Below are 21,228 nucleotides of genomic sequence, written 5' to 3' on the forward strand. Positions count from 1 at the left end.
TGAGCTGAACAACGCTACTCTTGTCAGGCGTTGTGCTTACACCAGGGGTTATTATCTGTAACCCTGGCCTCCCCCTTCCTAGCGACCACTTTATCCGCGGTCATGTTCCCACGGTGGTTGTGGTCTGTTTGGGAAAACACTTTAAGCACCTGCAGCTCCGCATGAGATGCGGATGTGGAGCTGTACATTTTGAAATACCCTGCACGGATTTGGGTCAGTGTATCTTTGACCTGTTGACTCTTTCTTCACCACTGGATCATGCTGTTGTTAATCACAAAGTGCAGTTTTAAAGCAAAGTCGAGGTTTATTACAGGTCAAATCAATGCGCCTGTTGTTATCGTAGAAGCTTTCAGAACTCACACGGTTCAATTTTTCGGACAAATCTCTTGGTTCTTTTGGCATTTTGTCCTTTATTTAACTCAGCATCAGCTATAAGAAGTGACCCTGTTTAGTGTGAACCTCAAAATAACACACTATTGAGTTGTTGATGTTATATTTATGTTTTTTTTCTTGCTATCCATTTGTGCTATCATCTCAGACATAACATTTGTGAAGAAAACACGAACACTTTAAACCCAATTCAGTTTTAATTTCACACAGACTGTCCTAATCATACTCTGCTGCATTTTGAAATTATTTAGAGATGGTATACTGATAACTAAACGTGGAAAGAAGAAATCTAAATTAAACTGAATATTCAGTTTAATTTAGATTTGAATCACTAACAATACAACAACATGTCCAAAGGACATCTTCAGTTTAAATGTGTGAAGATCTGAGTTTTTTTTTTTTTTGGCCTACACTGATTTCCGTTTTTCTTCTATCTCTGTTTTCCTGATTTCGATTAATGTTTTCAAAGGACTATGACATAGAAAAAAGTTTCTCCAGTTTCTCTGAAAGAACTAGTAGTTTTCAAGCCAACTGAAAATGAAGGAAATACAAGATTTGGCAAGACAACAGAAGTATGTCCCCATCTATAATCTATCTATATAATCAATAATCAAGCTTAAAGTAGGTAACTTTTGGACTTACAGACCGATACTAGCTTAGTTTCATACTTTGGATGTATTTAATGAACAGCAAAATAATATTCTGGTGGGTTTTTTTGTTTTGTAATGTCTGTCAGAGGAAACCAGCGGATTTAATCAAATCTTTAGATTTCAGATTTTATTTCCCTGTAGGGAAAATATTTTTCCCTGTACTCGCACCACCAAGTAACACCAACATATAGTATGGAACAACACCTCCACACAAGATAACAAAAAAAATGGTCTTCCTCATTCTGAACAAATACAAGGCAGGAACAACTCTCTTCTACCAGGAAGAAACTTGCATTTTACTATGAATTGGAGGAAAAAACAGATTAATATCTGCAATAAATGCAAATAATTTACAAGTAGAGAGCAAATACGGAGTATTAAGCCAAATTTTTAGCAGCATTTCAAAAGTATTTACTGGCAAATATCATCTGTTGGTGAAATAACACTATGCCAAAAAAAAAACAACAACCAAAAAACAGAACGGACTCCAAATTCCACTGAACTTTAAAACTGCATTTCTGCACCAGTGAATGTCAAGGGTGCCACAAAATCCAGACATTTCTGCAGCATTTCTAGTAAATGACTCTTGGGGCTCCACGGCACCTAGGATACATGCAAGTCCTTCCAGGAATGTTATTCTTCTTGCCTGTCTAAAATATGTCCATGTACAAAATGCTGACACCTGTAGGTGCGCTACCAAATGTATAGTTTCCTTGTTATCCTTAAAAACTGAATTAATTCTTTATTATTTAGCTTGGTCTCTAAACTTTACTTAACAAAGACTCATTACAATTCTGCACAGTCCGGCTTGGAGTGGGTGTTTTGGCACTACACACTGCTTCCTCTGTCCAGCAATTACCATGAAAAAGACATGGAGCCCATAAGATCTTTGTTTGGCAAACTGTCAGGCCTCATTCTGTTTAAAAGGGAAAAGCAGCCATTCAAAATATATGTATATATATAATTTTTATTTTTATTTTTTTACCTGTAATGAAGGCTGTCTCGCTATCTCTGACAAATGCAGAGGGCACCATTTTAGAAATCAGGACGAGAAAAGAAAACCAACTTATTTCCCAGCAGTACTTTTATAGTGACCTCCAGAAAAAAAAAGTTCACGGTAAGCTGTGTTGAGGAAACAGTCGTGACATTTTGCTCACATTTTGCTAGGTCTGTGTGGAGATTTCATAACAGCCGTTTTATTCCCCCGTGAAGGCGAGATGCCACAAAAAAAAAAAAACCCTCAAGCACACGGACAGAACTGAAGGCATTTTTAAAGAAAAAGGTGCTGCTGTAGCTTATTGAAAATTGATGTGCTGCCAACTGTAAAGAGCATAGTTGTCATACATTGCGTTGTGACTAATCACTTTTGATCCATTTCTATCAGAAAACTTTGGCTATTCATGTGCATCACAGTCATAAATCAACCTTGAAGCTGGGAGAAATTAAGTTTCATTGGAAATATGTTGGATGACAGTTAGGCCATTGTGACTGTAAAGGAACATAACCTATTCCTGCTGGGAAAATTGTTTTGAAAACATCAGCATTTTTGGACTGGGAGTGGTATGAGCAAATGGAAAAGAAACTTGGAGGAATTGCAAAGTGTTGTGTGAAAACATTCAACTTCACCAACTTTACTTTGTGTTGAGTGCAGCCTAAAGTATTTGGTGATTAATTTACCTGTGTACCTATCCCTACTTTCAAGTCACATCTCTATCCTTCATTTAACTTTGGTTTTATTGTGTTCTTTATTGTTTTTGAATCACCGTGTGCAAGTAAAGCTTTGGTAAGACCCTGTTATAGCAAAGGAATGCCAACTATGCCCTCATACGCCTTTTAAGGGAGCTACAAAACAAAGCTGAATATCTAGCAGTCTGAATACAAAATACCAAGGTATTCTTCTAATACCGGCTGCGGATTTGATAGAATGAGAGCTTGTTGGTTTCTGTTCACTCAGGTTTCTGTTTTTCCTTTTGTGTGTGAGGCCTTTTATTCTAGAAAGCCTCTCGTGTATTGTCATTTGGATCTGCTCTATTTTTGTAAAGGAAGCATTTCTCGCTTGAAAAAGTTGAAGATGACTGCATATGCTGTTTTCGTATTTTGAGTTTGTTTTCATGTTTTTAGATAAGCATTGAATGTAATTATAAAAAATGTGTTCAATACCTTCTAAAAGTGTCTTGTTTCTCTTAGATTGTAGTTTTCTTCAATTTAACATGTGGCTCAGTTCAATTGGAATCGAAATGAAAATTGACATGTTCAAAGGACTTATCAGCATCAAAGCAACATTTAAAAGGCATCCAGAGAAGATACAAAGACATGGATGTTTGTATGCAGATTCCAATCAAATTTCTGTCAGTGGTGCAGCTGACATTCCTCAAAAATCGTATCCTTTCAGAAAAGCAGTAAGAATTCCCACACATAGAGCAATGTAGTTCAAAAGCCAGCCCAGGTGTGTTTAGCAATCATTTCAGTTTATGAGACTGTTTTTAACTGTCCAAAATGACAAATGGTTGATTTAATATGTACCTAGGGTTCTTTTTTCCTACACTGATTTCAGCTTCCCTCACTGCCGTATCGTATCGTAAAGCTTCATTATCAACAGGACAATATTAAGAGAATATTGTAAAATAATGTGATTTGACATAACGATGACAAGTGCTCTCTGCTGTAAATATGAGTCTAGATAATGTGGAATGTGTAATTAAGGTTAACTAGTCTTTAAGGGATGAGTGATTTCTGTTAAGTTCTCTTCAGAAAACGGCTGGGAAGACTGTGACGGATCATGTGGACGTATGCACGGGAGGGAAAATTCTGAGATTAAATGAGCTGTTTTGCTTCGAGAGAAGTCTACACCGGTTCGCACGCTGCTTGTTGTTTCAGTCAACGTCTGCATTGTCGCTTCAGGAAATCCTCTGTTTTATACGTGCAGTCGAGCCAGAGAGACCTAAACCTCTCTGTTGTGCAAACCGGTTTGTTCAATTTCTTTGTGACGGAAATAATATGCTCATCAGTCATCGGTTGTTCAGCTTTGATGAATGTCAGTCAATGGGTGAGGCGTGGCTGCTGGTGTTTTGATTTCTTCTCGCACTTTAACCATGATCAAGGACTTTTGCCTTATTTTTCCAGTTGGAGTTTAACATTGAAAGTTAGACTTGTAGACTCCAACTTCCAGTGGTTGTGATTGTGATTTGGTTCTAATCATGTCAACACATGGCTTTACAAGACCTACGGAAAACCGTGAGCAAAATCCTTCGCACAGTTTTAGTGATGTTCGTTGATCTTAGCTACTCCTGACAGCCATGTAATAACAGAAACCTGTACATTGTACATATTGTGGTACATGCAGAAAATCATGTATTAACACCAAAGTGTGTTACTTCTGCCAGAATAGATGACCAGAACATCACCCCACACTCCACAATCACCCTGCGGGAGGCTGCATTACGCTATGTTTTGGGAATGTGTTGGACTCAGTGATGCTTGAAATAATGTGATGGGGATAGAAAGTTGCAGAATTACAGTTCTTGTGAAATATTGTGTTTAGATAAGAGAGAGAAAGACAGAAAGAAAGAGAGTGGGCTGAAAAGAAATGTTCAAAAACCACACCCCATGTGACTTGCTGACATTCGGGTTAATAATCTTAGACATATTTCAGCTCTGTACTGGTCTGAGTGTGTGGTGGTGGTGATGATGATGATTACATTTTTTTATGTCAGTCATTCTCATGTTTTTTTTTTTCTTACAAGTGTTACTACATGTAGCTGTTTGTTGATGTTTTAACATTTTTAGATTAGAGCTTATTTTTGGGCAGTTTAACTTTAGTTAGGTCTGGTAGAACTGAGGTTTTCCAAGAATATGGTCTATGGTGATTCATGATGCTTTATCAACATCTCTTGTCGATGTAAATGCATCAAGTATATATTAACATTGTTCTCTCTCTGTCTCCCAGTGACCTTAGCTGTATAACACATCATGTATATGTCCAACACTATAATATTTGGAGTGGGTTGCAAACCGCCCAGCTGTACGCACCCACATGTTTTCGTGTTATATTTCACCATCAGTGCAGTTTCTCATTCTGCCACTCTAATCAGCTGATTCCAACTCCATGGAGACGGAACTGTCTGCAGGGGAAGATGAAGCAGATATGAGTCGAGAGCTAAAACACAATACATCAAGCAGCTGAATGTAGTTGGGTTGTATGCTTTCATAGCAGAAACATACATGCACATACTTGTACAGATGAGTACAGCACGTACAGGGAGTATTTTTGTCACAAGGGCAACTGTAAAATCACAATTAGATAAGCTCAGTTCTGCTCTAAAAACTCTGCTGTGCTCATCTGATTCACCTTTATAGTTCAAATCCAGCTGCCTACTTAGGAGAGCTGCAGAAAGATATGCTATTCTTGTTCAGAAAGATGTACATTTAAAAGACCACAGGCACTAAGTAGAGGTAATGACACAAAATAACAGTATTTTATGAAAAAAAGGTGCAAAAGGTTATTGCATTAACCTAAAATTCAGTTCATGCTATTCTACACTGCACCTTTAATTTGTAAGAGTCGTAAAAAGTACTTTTATCTACCATAGCTCAGGGACAATATAATGGAAAAAATGTAGAGATTGTGAAACAGCTGACTAGTTGTGGAAGGCTTTTTTTTTTTTTTTTTTTTTTTTTAAGGATTGCTACTTTAAAATCTGGTCATCACAAATGGTGTTTTTGTTTAGCCCCCATCAGCCTTCAGATGGCTCGAACGCTGAGCTAATGAGAAGCTTCCCTGAGGCAAAGACGCAGCAACGCAGTGTAATGAAGGAAGTAAATCAAGGATTAAGCAATCAATCCAGTATGTGCTGTTCTACCAGCACAGCCAGGCCTATTCTTCAACTTATAAAGCAACTTGCCTACGATTTAACTAGCAGTGGAGTCAGTCATTGCAATCCTTTTAGGGATTCCAAATCTTTCTGCGACCCGTTATCTGAAAGTCTCACCCTGTGACTCTGCACATTATTAAAAATCAAAATTCACACTCATTATGTTAATGTTCATGAGAGATTGTATTTCTGAAATGTTTCTGTTCCCCTGGCTCTTTCTTTGTGCATTTTCTTTCTCTCTTCTTCCTCATTGATGTGAAATGTAAGACTGTCCTTCGCCCCCCTGAAGCACGGTTTTGCAGAATAAGTTGCTGGGCTGATTGTATTGTTGATAGCATAGTGTTTAGGACAAAGGACATGCTGGATATGTTGTGTGATAGCTGAAGCGGCTCCAACTCCAGCTTTAAAGCTGTTTTCATTTTGTTTAAGGAGGGCAGGGTTTGGAGAAGAAAACATTCTTTCCGGATGCCACCAAACGTTTTGCGTAACGAGTTTGTGCTGAATGAGAACTGATTTCATTTTGAACCACAGCTGGCAGTTTATCAGAAAACCATTTCTTTTCTCCGGGTTAGAAGGTTGTTGCTTCAGAGGAAAACATTAACTCTTGCAACTTTACTTCACTTGGGCCATTCGTGGATATTTACAGTTTGAAAAATGCTCAAATGATGCATTTTGAAATGCAGTTTGGTACGTGAACTAGATTTCACTCGCACTATTACAATTTCTTACTGACTCAAAGCCATCACAACTACTCCAATCTACGTTTGGCAAATTGCTTAATCAGTGATATTGTTTATTTTGGCACTTTGGCTAGTGCTATAGCCACAAATCATAGCCTAAAGTTTCTGCTTAATCTTCCTTAAACAAGTTCAGATTTCAAATCAATCCAACAAGTATTTAGAACTTTTATTTTTTAGCATCAGTACAAATGTATGTACTTGCTATGTACCGTATTTTTCGCACTATAAGGCGTACCTTCAACCTTACCGTAGTTGCTAGACCTGTTGTGGCTCAATATTGGTCCATATATAAGGCGCACCGGATGATAAGGCGCACCGGATGATAAGGCGCACTGTCTGCTTTTGAGGAAATTGAAGGTTTTTAGGTGCGCCTTATAGTGCGGAAAATACGGTACGTTAAAGGTGTCCAAATACAGCCATGCCTCCTAAGGTTAACAGTGGCATGCAATGTGTTTTAGCTCTTTGACCTGATGTGTCATTAGTTATTTGAGAAGACATAAAAATCCATCAAACGTATAACTCTGTCATTGCGTTTTTGGCTTTTTGTGCCACTTTGTTCTGTCACCTTCTTCTTGTTGCACGTCGAGGCTTTTAGAACCGGCTACTCTTTGGAGACTTCAGTAATGGGTTCCTGCTGCTGCTGCTGCAGATTTTACCCCAGAAATGTACATGAGTTGACTTTAGTTTTTTAGAAAGCCTTTTGGAGCAGAAAAGCAGTACTCCGAAGGACATGGCACATCATTTCATAAGTGGATGTGATTGTTTTGTCTGGCTGTCCAAAAAGACTTGTCATGCAAAAGTGAATAAATATTCATGTTGTGACTTGTTTTTTAGTTTATCAGTACTTTCTGATAATTTTGTTGTGCGAGAAGTACCATTTTAAAACAATTGCTTAATTTTCAAAGCTGCAATTGTAAAAGAAGAAAAGTGTGCTGAATCATAGTAATATAGTTTTTTATTTTTATTTTTTGTTTTTACATACTTCTGTGAAGTGTTGTTTTTGTTGCAGTCTCTTAAACCTATAAGGGATCTCCCAAACTGCTAAACCTTAAAGATTTAAAGGCTGCAGTTTTGCATCACCCAACTGGTCGCCTTTAATCTTTGCCAGAAGGGGTGAGACTTGATGAAATCCTCTTTTTTTTTTTTTTTTTTTTTTTTTTTTGCCCTCCCACTTTTTAAACATATGTCTACTCTTTGGGGCTCGGATTATACAGATTTACTCCTTATTTATGTTAATCTGTTCTCTGATTAGAGGTCTGTTCAGGGTGACAAACTAAAACACCGGTGTTACAAAGAAAAAAAAATGATGGCATTGTTTAGCCTTGCTAGATGACAGAGTAAAGATCGTTCACCAACTCTTTGAACAGAATGCACCGTCTCTGTTTCTTTTGTTTGTGGTATGAACCCTAAACAGCCAGGTATAGAAGAAGGCCTTTCGACAGAACCCCCCCACCTCACTGTCAGGTTCACTGATTTCTCAACCTACCTTTTGTTTTTTGTCGATTATTCAAAAAGAAAATAGTCTTAATGCTTGAGCCTACTGGGTAAACACGAAGGTCAATTCCTTAACACATAAGAAATTCTAGTGCATATCCTCACATGGGGAAAATTAGTGAACTTCCTGAGTTCATACCACATCATCTGCAAGGTCATTGTTTTTTGTTGTTGTTTTTTTGCAAAATCTGACAAATATATCAAGCACCACCTTCAGTAGGTTTCTAAAAATTACAATGTTTGTGGTTATTCTTGGTGAATCTGTGATCAGACTTCTTGATCCTTCATCTGTGTGCAGGGCCTTCTTCTAGCACAGATTATTCGGCATAAACAGAAACCAAAATAATTTGCTTGCATCCTCTTTCCATGCAAGTTGCATGTTTTTCTTTTGTATGACTTAATATTCTTTGTCCGGTTTAAAGTTGATACATTTTAATGCAGCTAAATGTGATCAAAATTGGATGAACTAAAATTTATTTGGCTGGTTGCAAAAAGTCTACATATTAAGTATTAACATATTAATGTTCATATCTTTAAATTATTGTTACCTGACTTGAAGAAATTATGCCTTATAGCAGACTTGGGCATAATGGTTTTGAAGCTATTGCTTTAAACCATTAAAATTTCATGTACATGTCATGTTGCTCCTACAATATAAAATTTAAGAAAATTCCAGGGAAAGTTGGGGACTGAGTGGAGTTTGGTGTGGGTTTGCTCTCCACTCAATCCCGCCTTCCCTGTTCCATCCTACTCTTGTTTGTTGGCAATTATAGGTTTAAAACTAAAAGATTTCACACATTTGAAATAATTTTGTCATGCTAAAAGTTTTAAGCGGCATGTCTGTTATGCAATGTTCAGACTAACTGAACCCAGCCGATTAGCATGCTAATATAAGCATTGAATGTTATTCCATAAGGAGGAGATTATCAAGAAGTGATAATATTCTGCACAGTAATCACTTTTACTTAAATTCTATTCCCAAATTAATCAAATATGTTTTCTCTGGTGTTCCTCTAAAATTCTCTGTTTTTTTGTTTAAGCTGCTCCAGAATATTTATTTATTTGTTTTTGTTAACTTGGCTGAAGCTGCATTTAATTGATTTTTTTTTTTCCTAAATGTTTTTCTTCCAAAAAAAATATTTGTAATGTGTTGACTATGGCTGGTTGTCTGCACTCTGTGTTCTCAGTAACAACAAAAGAAAGTCATAGACTTGTCTATAACATAATATTATTTCAGCAGGGGGCATTCAATAAACATGTTTATTTTAAAAACAAATTGGATAATGTTGTACGTTTTTGCTTAATGGGTTTGTTTTTACAGCGATTATATTTATTCTGTGTTATCATACCATGAAATTTAAATAATTTAAATCGCTAAAAACTTCAAATAACATTTCTAACCCGCCATACGATTGGTCAGATAAAGCAAACTAACTCATGCAGAGGAGCTTCTCAGCGCACACAGTAATTTTGAGAAAAATAACTTGTACTTTCGCTGAGAGTTTAAGAAAATTAAAATTAATTAATTCCTAGAAATGTTTTTATAGACTGAAAATATTTATGTTGACCAATTATTACAGCCAACCTCATTGATTCTTACATTAACAATTCCTGGCAGCTCTATTTTGAGTAACGCATCGGGACGGATGTGGACAATAGGGAGCAAGCTGTAAGCGAGGATCGGTACAAGTATATAATCGGCTGAATGTTGTTTTGGCTGAACAGTAAGTGGCATTCGAGGGACGTATGATTTTTAGGATTATGGTCTGGCTCCACGGGAGCTGCCATGAGGTCATCTCAGCAGAGCTGCCCGTCTGTGTTCCCGTGCTGTGCCTGTCCTGGGCTGCTCAGAGCTCAGAGCTCAGTCATGTCAGAGTCGCCGGAGAACACAAATGTGCATGTTGTGATAAAGTCACTCCGTGCGTTTCCGGTTGTTTGTCATATTTGATTTTTACGGCATCATCAACTGAGGCAGGCTGTGTGAGATACGACCCGTCTGTGTTTGTTGTATCATTTAGAGAGAGATAACCGGTGTTGGGGGTGGAGGGGGACGTCGGATAGAGGACTGAGTTTACTGACTGAGTTTGGGTGGGCTTGGGCTGACATCAGCTGTTCCTCTCTCTCACACAAACTTGCACATACAACCAGTCATGCTGAGCAACAGGAGCACAAAGATTTTTGCTGATGTGGAACAAACTGGCTCAGATAAAGCCTCTTTAAACCATTCTGTCTCTGTTTGCATGCTTTCTTCTCTCTCCAGATTATTCTTTAAGAGTCTCTAAGCTATGAAAAAAAATGTGATGCTAGTAACAAAACTAAATTGTCCAGAAGTTTAGTTCAAGTGATGGTGTTGCTTTTTTGTTTTTTTGTCAGTAGCCTACAGTCAAACTGAAACAGCATTTTACAATCCGATGTATTTGCTGCATTTTACATGCAAGTTATCATTTTGTTTTGCCACCTCTGTTTCCCATGTAGAAGCCAGATGATGTAGAAAAATTCAAAACTGAACCTGGCATGCTTGTCAGAATGCTGTTTAGAAGGCACAACCTTAGAATTACCTCACCAAAAATTTAACAGCGCTACAGAAATAACTATTTGTTTATGGCGTTGTAGCTCATACTGAATTATACCTGTTTGCTGAAAATAAATGCCACATAGCAAAAGTTAAAGTGCAGCAAACATAAATCAAGAGGAAAAAATGTGGGAATAAACAATAAAATGTAAAACTGTGATTATTACATAGCCGTTACAGTCTATGCAACAGATAAATCAGACTCATAACTCTGTCGAAATATTTTAATATTAACAGATTTGGAGAGTATTCTGCTGAAGGGCACTTCCTCAATCACATAAAGGACTCAACGAGCCTGCCGAAGAGGGGAAATTGCAGCCGCTGCCATAACAATGAAGTGAATTAGCTCCATCAAACATTAATCTATGAATGTTTTTACAGCAGTTATGTTCTAGACACAAAGAAACTTGACCCTGCAAACCAATGTAAAATTTAACCAGGCTGCAATTTGGACTTCCAGGTTCTGTTGCTTCAGTGCTCCCTCTAAATGTTTTTCTGCACAATATATCAAATTGCATTTATCACAATACCGCTGCCTGCAGCTGAAAATGACTGCGAAGATGTGGTATGTGGTTGGATCATAGATTTTAAGTTTGATGCATGCAAATTTGACATTCTAATAATATCGCTGGCCTTTGAAGTATATTTGTTGTGGCAGAGGTGCTAAAGATTATTGTGGACATTGTGAAGAAAGAGAAAAGCATCAGGAAATTGTGGAGAAATCGTAATAAATATTGTCATATGTTCAGTAGTGTAAAGGTTTTCCTGATGTCTAACAGACCTACTCTGTGCCTTTAGAGCATAGAGTTAATGCAAAGTATTTTATCTCCCAAGTTTCTGATAGCAAAACGCAGACTTTGTAAGTCTCAGGAAAGGGTCAAACTACCCTCAAGTGGATAAGTAACTATTCTGCATGTCCAACATGTTATACCATGTTTGTGCCTCTTGGGGTGAAGGCAGTTCTGTTTCAAAATTCAGTGAGCCATTTTAGGGTGTTGGCTGCATCGCTGTGTTTTCAATCCATTAAAATGACACGTGCCAAAATAACTCAAGTTCACATCATCTCCATAAACAAACCAGTGCTTAGAAATATTTCTAAGCCACCTTTTTGAAACACCTTCACTAAATAACATAAAAGTGAGATATCACTACTTTGTTCAAAATTAGACAACTTTCTTTGATATTTGTTATAGAAAAAAAAAATCAAATGAGAGGAAAGTTTTGTAGATGGCAAGATATGGTGAAGAGAAACAATGTTGCAGTTAATCTTTGTTAAAGACATTTTGAGATTTTGAAAGAGATTTTCATTGGAAAATGGTCACAAGAAAGAAAGCAAGTATTTGACAGGCAAGTCCAGACTTGCTTTATAAATTCCAGGATATTCAGAAACCTCTGATTTCTAAGAATATTCACCCTGAACATTTGATTTTATTTTTTAAAAGAAAGAATGTCATTGTTGTTTTCTCTCAAGAAGCTTTTATCTATTCTTTTTTTTAGCTGACCATATTAGTCTATGAATTTTGTGCTACATACTTGGCACAAGTAGTTTACCAAGGCAGAGAAGGAGAAAACATATCCAATATTAGAACAACACCACCTTTGAGCTAATCTCAATAAAAACAGTACCAGTTTGACCTACTCCCTCCCCCCCACTCCCCCTCGGTCACATACCTCTATGTCCGTCTGCATCTGATGACTTATAAATGCTGGCTGTAGAAGTGTCAAGTACCAGCATGCCCAAATATTTGCTTGTGTAACCAAGCACGGGCAAAATATTGTTTCTCTTTCACCCCTCCATAGTCTCATCATTTTCTTGGGATGAGCTCACAACAGCCCTCATTTATCAGAATATTCATTTTAGCAAATAACACTTTCACATGTGTAAACATGAATGGTAGATGTGCCCATATTTCTTGTCCTCTTGCCTTGCGTATCCTTCCTAAAAATAGAAATTCAAATTGTGTTTTGTATTTTACATCTTTAAGGTAGTCGTTATATTATTAATTTCCTACAGGGTTCCCCCCACCCCCATTTGTGTCAGGAGTTTTTTCTTGTCTGGTTTTTATTGCCTCCAGCTCTGTCTGCTTCATCATTGTTTTTTTTTTAATTATTATTATTTATTTTGTACATCACCAAACCCAGCTGGAACAAAATCAATAAAATCAGCAGCCAACCCAACCAAAACCCATTATGGTGCAAATTTATTTCTTCTGGAGGGGAACATTGTTGTTCAATGATAATTATAAGAAAGTGTGACCTAAAATATTAGGTAAACTCGTACTATGATGACAATGTGAAACATTTATGTGAAGTTTGAAGTTTAGGTGAGGTACCTCCTGTTTTCATTGCTCATCCTTGAGATGTTTCTACAGCTTAATTGGAGTCCACATGTGGCAAAGACAGGTGATTGGAGCAGATTTGGAAAAGGCACACACCTGTCTATATGAAGTCTTGCCATTCATATCAAAGCATAAAACTGAAATGAAGTCAGTGAATCGTCTGATTGTCTCAAGATACAAATCTGGTGAAGAATGGAGAAAAGTTATACAAGTATATATACACTTTGTGTGTCAGCATCTGCGAGAGCATAAATTTTGCCTTTTTAATTTCTCAGTCTTTCTAGAACAGTCTTACGGTAAGCATACAACAGCCTTCTTGTTTTTGTGATTATGCTGAGACTATCTCGACTGGCAAACTGGCAGGGCAAAGTTCATGGTGTTTAGGCAACTGGAGAGCTGATCTCCTGCTTTGCTCTCGGAAGCAAAGAGAAAATAGCTCGGAAAAGCTTTGCCCTCTGGGTCACAAGTCATCCAAAAGTGTGTGACCTAGCAGATGGATTGATGAATAGTCTCCTTTTATGGTCTGTGGGCAACACAAGTTATAATGTCTTCAGGGATTCACCAGGAATCACCCAGTTGGGCGACTGAAGTAAAACCAGGCAATCATAAGACTTCCATCTGTCCATCCATCCTCATAGAGTAGATTTGATGGACTGAACTTGTTGTTTTTCTGTCCACCACCAGAGGGTGTGGCAGTCTCTTCTTCTACTTTCAGTCCAGGTAAATGGCTCTGGGATAGCTGCTTGTGGCCAGTGTTTGAGGTGCATACCAAAAACCTGACACCTGGTCTGGGACATCAGTTTGCACCTGACCTGATCCAAAAAGAGACTTTCTCTCTGTAGCATCGACTTACCTGTCCTTTACTGACAGATCGAATGCAAGCCTGCTAGATCTAGTCACTTTCACACCTATCCTTTGCACTCCTTTCCACATTGTTTATCTCACACATACTCCCAGTCTTTCCCTCCTCCGCCCTTTTTGTCTTTACTCCAGGGGGTTTTCGGTTACACACAACATGCCCAGACAGTTGCGCACAGTTCACAGGTCTTCAGTCATAGATCAGAGGGATGTGCGTGAAGGGGCGGGGTCTAAAACCGCAAACGGCAGTCAGAGAAAATCCCTGTTGAATGAAAAAGGCTCGTAGTGTGGCACAAAAGGGGGAAAGTATGTCATTTCGATTACGTATTTAAAGACGCACTGATCATTTTTCCCAATTCACACGCAATGTATTGCAACATATTCAACAAAATGTTTTCTGCGTGCCATCATCATAATCCTGGATGTTAAATGTCCTGTTTCTCAGGATTTTTTTTTTTTGTATTTTTAATTGCATGTTTTGTATGTCCACTCACCTTTCTTTGGCAACAGCTGCGATTCCCATAATGCGTGGAGATTTCTGAGGCACAGTTTATGCTATTTGAGGGTCTCTGTAACTCTGAACTCTGCTGGAGTATTAGCCATTAACTTCCATGGTGGTATATTGCACCAATAAATCAAATTGTCACTGAGGTATTCACACAGCATGTGTAATGTCACAAGCAGGTATCTCTGTGGAGATAAATGATAAAATTAGAAAGCAGTGACTGGAGTCATTTCTGCGCATGTCTTTAAAGGTACAAAGATTCTGTCCTAGTAATACTAGTTTTAGTTTTTTTTACACTATGTGGCATTTATAGTTTGAATTGTTTTCAGTGAAATAATAATAATTGTTTTTTACTTAAATCAACAATAAAATTCACAGCTTTGGTCAAATAAACTGCTAGGTTAAAACTTTAAGAATATTGTCTCTGTGTTGGAAAAGTAACATCAGTTTTCAAACCAAACTGAGATTAGCTTTGCAAGAAATATGGTGTTTTATGACCATAACACCATTTTCTGATACCTTATTAGTCACAAAAATTAAAACATAAATAACCCGTTCAAAAATAAGTCATTCATATGAACTCAAGCTAAATATTTTAAAGCAAATCTACTCCGGCATCTTTAATGTTATAGCGGTCTTATACAGTCCCATGTTAATGATAAGCATTTTCCAAGATACAGATGGTTTATATTTTATAATAAAAGCATGTAGTAGTTCTTCTGCTATGTCAGTTTTTTCACCTGTCTACATAAAAGAGCACCCTCTAGTGTACTGGAATGGAACATCAGATCACACTAACTAGAACTTTTGTTTGTGCATATTACTGATTTCCCCATTTTATTCAGCATGCTTGTTTTTCGACTTATGCACTTCCAACAGATGCCTATAAAATTATTTTGAAGAGTTATTGTATATATTTTTCACAATAATAATTCATCAAACTTCAGCAGTCCAAACAAAGTGCTGTTGTGCTCAAACAGAACTTTGAGCACAAAGTGCTTCTATGCTTCATCTTTTGCATAGAAATTTCATCCGATGTCTAGCACAATCCACAGGCTCAATGGTCATTTGGGGTTTTCCACAGGTCAGAGTCCCTTGTAAAAAAAAAATAAGGAAATGAATTGATAAAGACCCAAACTGACCTGGAGCCACCTGATGTTATCTTTAGTTTTGCAAATAGGGTTTAGCTCATGTTGGTTAGAGAGCTGCATAGCCTGTACTTTACCAGCGCAACCTCATTTGGATGTATTAATCAATCTTTTCAACTAAATTTCCTATGAGAACTGTATAGGCATTGCAGTTGATGCCAGATTAGTAATTTAAACCTAAATAATTTCTGATTTGGTGATCATTCTGACTTTGTAGCAGCTTGGGGCATGATTTGTTGTTGCAAGTCTTATTTATAGCAATTATTATGAAACCCAGTGACTTTTCTTTTAGTTTTGTATTATTTTATCCTTAGTGGATTTTGCACCTTCTTAATAGCTTTGTGGTAAAATTACACAAATTCAAAAACTATTAAATCATCATAAATGAGTATTTATTTTAAGGTATTTCCATTCGATCTGGCTGTGCATGTTTTTCTTGTCGTTGGACAATGCTCAAAAATAGGTACTAATTTCTGGAGGGAAAAAAATTACACCAGTGACAACCTTCATAACCTAAGACTTCAAAACAAAGCCTTAGTTGTAGCCGAGTTAACAATAATTTGAGAGAGACTGGCAGCTGAAGAGCTACATAGTTAAAGACCCAAGTGTTCACAGGTTTGGTGTCATCAATGTTTGAAAGGGTTAAGTGCGCAGAGTGGGATTTCTCCTCGTAAATTTCATAGCAGCCAAGGTTTCCACATTTTGATTCTGTCTGTGTGTCTAATTGATGTGGAGTAAATGTAGGCCCAACACCTTTATCTTTGGTGACACATGTTGGTGTTATATAATCATTGTAAACACTTAGGAATCCGACTGATCTCTGGTGTAAATTGGTTTATTATTTTTTGTTTTTTTAGTATTTCTTAAAATTCTTGATCCATTCTTGATGGAATGTGAGTGTATTCCCTTTTTGCCATTTTAGTGAAGTATTAATATTTTTTGTACTAAAAAAAACAACTCCTAGTGCCTTTACTTTGCTTATAAATGTCAAAGGGTTTAGATTATATGACTTAATATCTGTTTGCAGATGTCTCCCGCGATAACTATCATCCTCTCACTCATAATTTAAAACCATATCAGTCATTTCATTTTGCTGAACACAACTATCATCTAACATATTTGCGTGTAGTTTTTATGTTTTGGATTTGGCTTCGGTCTGTTGTCATGACCAGTTGGATATTTTCTGCCGGTGATTTCATCTGTAAGGATATTAGACACCCATTAGGTCGTCTGGTAGCTGGGAGGGGGAGGAAAAAGAGGTGTTGGAAAAGATGTACAGCCTGTCAAGTGAGGGCAAATCCGAACTGAGGTTGACAAGGAATTCTAAGTGAAGCATTAACAGACACCCAGAATAATCAGTGAAGACAGGTAGGGACCTAAGCTACCTTATGAAGTGTCAGGTGATGTTATGTCTCAAAGGTCATTCTGTTTAAAATAGAAGCTTTAGGTAATGCCTTTGTTTTATTTGTATAGGATTGAGTACCATTACGGTATCTGTACTAAGCAGTTTTTTTTTCCTTCCAAGAGATAAAATAACAAAATTCTCAAAACAAAATGAGTCTTTTGTCAAAATAAGTTGAAACTAAAATCCATTTGTTGGAATGAGGTGATGGGTAATTTGTGCATACCCTTTTAAATGAAAACAAATCAAAAATGAGAATACATGCACAAGGAAACAAGGGATTAAATGTGGACTTTGGTACAACCAATACAGAGCTCTAATCTATCTATAGTGGGAACAAGCAGGTAGTGTTTGTTTAAGAAGGGTTACAAACTACATCTGCTACACAAAGCACCAGGATTTTTAAGATTTAATTCCTGATTCACCTATCAAGGAAGAAGCTCACAGTTGGATATTAAAGTCAATAAATAATGTTAATAAATGTTGACGGCTATTAATTTAGCAGGTTGTAAAAAACAAAAACTTTATTCTGTGGGATTATTGTCACAAGTTGCTATCCTTCACAAGATAGTAATTCAAAAACAAACTGGACTTCATTACCGTTATTGCTGCAACACAGACTCTACAGGAGATCACTCCTGCCCACACCTGCAACCGTTTCAAATGATTCTTGGAAGGCAATTAAAGGAGGAGTCCCTACATCTTTTTTCTCTTTGGTTGGAATTAATAAATTGTTTGTGAATTGAACTGAATTGAATGGACTGCTGAACTTTTTGTTGTTTCAGTAAAACTTCAGGAAACCTGTCATAATGCCTAGCTATACCACATTTTTTGCTTTTATTAGAACCTTTCAAGTTCTCCGAGTCCAAAAAAAAAAAAAAATCCTGATGCAAAACCCTTCAGTCATAAGATGAGTTTATTTTTTCCACAGGACATTAAAAATGATACCTAAGCATTGAGCTATCTAGACTCCTCTTTCGTGCAACAAGTATTGTTCCAGCCCTTGTTGCCATCATCCCTATTATTAACTAGTACATAAACGGATTCCCAAGCAAATCCACACACAAGTGCTCCCGTGTGAGATATTTACGTGACTGCCGTATGCAATGGCGACGTGCCATTTTGGCGTCTTTGTCTCCATGCGAGGGTGAGCAGCTTTTGTAAGTTGACACCTACTTCTTCATATGACATGTCATGTGGAGGAGGTCTTTTTGCATGTTTGTGAATATCACTGTTGCTCTGTAAACGCCAGTCTGGCAGCAGGCGGTAACCAGAGCCCACAGGGAGCTGATGCCGTGCGTAAATTAAACGGGCCCTCCATGCATTCTCCTTTCCTTGGGGTTGCTGTGTCTGTGCATTTTTCCCACCGAGAGGTTTTGCCTCATAAAAGTGAAAGTTCTGCTTTTAATTTGTGTCGCAGTAAGTTAGTGGAAGTTGAGCTGTGGATGTGAGGCTGAAGTTTCGTGCGATTATGTGTAAAATGCCTGATTGAGCTTTGCTACTTTGCAGAATGGATCGCGGTGCTTCTGTCTTCAACAATGTGTCCCTGCATCCTTAAAATTCATACAAAAATAGTAACATGCCCTTTAACATGAGGTCACAGATCCTAAGTTTTGTCTTGACAGAACTATTTAATCTCGTAGATTCTGTGTACTTTGTTTTTTTTTCTCGTGGGACTGTTCTGTCAGGCAAAAATTTAGTCACTCAGACCTCTTCATTGCATGCAACTTGTTACAGTTAAGGCTAACATACCCTTGCTAGCTAGCTACCTAACATTTTTGTGACCGTCATGTAAGTGCAAATTTATCATCGGCGGGCTGGATGACATTTGTACATTTCTGAAGAGATCCAGGTCTTAAATTCCAATCTTTATGGTCTTTAAAAAGTCTTAAATTTGAGTTGGGGAGATCTGCAGAGACCCGTGTTCAAGATGAGCGGGTTATCTAGAGGTTATTATGATTCTGTCGTGTCCTGTGAGGGTCTTTGCCAAGACTACTTCAAATGATCTCCTCTGACATTAATATTTTCACTTGGAGGCTGTAGGGGAGCAAGGTGGGGGGGCAATGTAAGCAAGATTTTTTTGGCTGGCCTTGTTTTATGTTGGCAGTGATGAAAGACACCAAAGCCATTACTCATTGTTCTGGCATGCCCAGAATGTATTATTAGCTCCCGTCTTCCTATTAGTCTCTACAGAAAGGTTGGAGGGTCAAAAAATAAAGAGGTAACCAGTCTGCAGGGCTGTCTGCACTGCTGCTGTTTACCAGGGAGGGGGGGATATTTTAGACCTCCGAGAGCTTGCATATTTACCCCACTGAGCCTGACTGACCTTGCCATTTGGTGGTGTGAAGAAGCTGGAACCACGAACGGCAGAGAGACGAGGCAAAGGGAGAAACTGTCTGGTTTGATAAGCAAGTAGCGTTTGAAGATAAGACTCCAGAAAGCAGGATTGTTTAAGCAGAAGAAGACTGAGCTAAGCAGAAGGTTTCAGGAGAGAAGCGAGGAGGGGGGTGGGGGACTTAGTGGGAGCAGCGGCCGTCGGTGGAGAGAGGCAGCCAGACTGAGCTGACTCTTACCCAGAGGAGGAGTTGCAGTTGCCGGCCAGGGCAGGTCCCGGTGCTGGCAGGGCTGGCCCTACTGCTTCTCCACCTCCATTCCTTCCTCCCCTCTCACTCCTCCTTCATTTAACTATCACCCAAACTGCTGAGCAGTGATGGATTTGCGAGCTGAGCTCCTACGCAACAAAGGAATGCTTGGAAAATCTTAACAATTAAACTTTTCTGCCTGTAGTAAGGGTGGGGGGGGTGGACTAGTGGGTCACTGCTGGAAAGACTTCTTATCCTTTTGTCTTATCTGTGTTGTTGCACTCACTGGTTGAGTGCACTGAGAAGACAAAGGAAGTTCTTTTTTTTTTTTTGTGTAAATATTTTTTTTTTTTAATTTTTGTTTTTATTTCGTAAACCGGAACAGTGGCAACGTTTTCAGTAGCACGGTGCAAGGACCAGCTCCACTCACCCAAGATGAGCCGCTGGCTGAAATGCACCTCCATGCACTTTGTATGTATTCCTTTGTTGTTGTTTTTAAGTTATTTTATTTTTACCGGTGATTCGTCTGGGTTTGTGATTTTTCTAGATATGGTTACATAAAGTCAGACAGAGTGGAAACAAAATGAAGGAATGCCTAATCATGGATATAGATTAGCGGTTATTGGTTAACTGGCTACATTTTAATCTATTTACACTTAAGTTTGTTTTGTTTGTACTGAGATTGGATGTTCAGTATAAAGGTCATGTTTTTTCTTGGAGAAGGACTCTGTTCCCATGTTTTGTATCTGTCACTCATGCGTTGATGGGATTGAGTGCTGATTTAGTGAGGTTGCTGTACAGCGCATTCTTCGCATATTTCTGCTCTAACTTGTGTTCCAAACAGTTGCTGTGAAAAAGACTCAAAATGACTCAGTATTGTTCTTTTTAAGTTCACAAATGTCCCTTTTTTATCTAAAAGAATTGGAAATCAAAATCCCATTCTTACATTTTACCCATGAAGCCATGAGGGGCTTCTTCCTTATATGGCAGCAGTTGTCCTTACATGTTGAATCAAGTCTCTGTGGAGAGTACACATTCGGTTCTGCATGTCTGATGGTGTTTCTTGTTGTTTGTCTCAGAACACAGACTGGAACAAGTACGATGATCGGTTGATGAAGGCGGTGGAACGTGGCGAGGTGGACAAGGTTGCCACTGTTCTCGGCAAGAAGGGCATCATCCCCACCAAGCTCGACGTAGAGGGACGCTCTGCGTGAGTAAACAAACGCATACAAACACCGCTATGCTGGATGTAATGAGCAAAACGGATGAAATTTGTGCTAAGCACCTTTTATATGTTCCAATCAAACTCCTACATTTAGTTAAGACTCCCCATCAAGAAGCCCAAACATTAACGTTCTCTCCACACCACGTGAGATTCCACGTCTTGTCCCTCAGATAAGGAATCTAGCGTGGAATTTCCTTAATGATTACCTAACCGGTTGATCTCTTTTTATGTTCAAGGTTTGAATAATAAAAGTTTCATCCATGTGCCCTGCAAAGGACATATGTTCCAGTTTTATATTTTTTTGTCTATTTTTTATATTTAGAATTTCCCCTTCTTTCTGTCCAACTTACTTGAGGTCAATGTGGGAGTTGGCATAAAGAATGTTTGTGGACACAGAGAGCTTGACCACGCTGACCAGAGGCTGTTTATGTAGTCCTTGCAGGAAATGACTC

At 38.1% G+C, this 21,228-nt stretch overlaps 1 protein-coding gene across 3 annotated transcripts in view; it reads left to right on the top strand.

The window, feature by feature from the left end:
• uacab (uveal autoantigen with coiled-coil domains and ankyrin repeats b) overlaps positions 1 to 21,228 on the top strand; it is a 41,403-nt gene that overhangs the window by 287 nt on the left and 19,888 nt on the right. For 2 of the 3 annotated variants that reach the window (XM_007563969.2, XM_007563970.2), the window contains exon 2: positions 20,631 to 20,761. In XM_007563969.2, coding sequence (XP_007564031.1) covers positions 20,631 to 20,761 — 131 coding nt within the window. Of the gene's footprint in view, positions 1 to 19,248; positions 20,023 to 20,630; positions 20,762 to 21,228 lie in introns of those variants that run through there. The other variant, XM_016677328.1, reaches the window with a different exon arrangement.

Source organism: Poecilia formosa, unplaced genomic scaffold (assembly GCF_000485575.1).
Source record: "Poecilia formosa unplaced genomic scaffold, Poecilia_formosa-5.1.2 Scaffold153, whole genome shotgun sequence".
In the NCBI taxonomy this organism is placed as follows: domain Eukaryota; kingdom Metazoa; phylum Chordata; class Actinopteri; order Cyprinodontiformes; family Poeciliidae; genus Poecilia; species Poecilia formosa.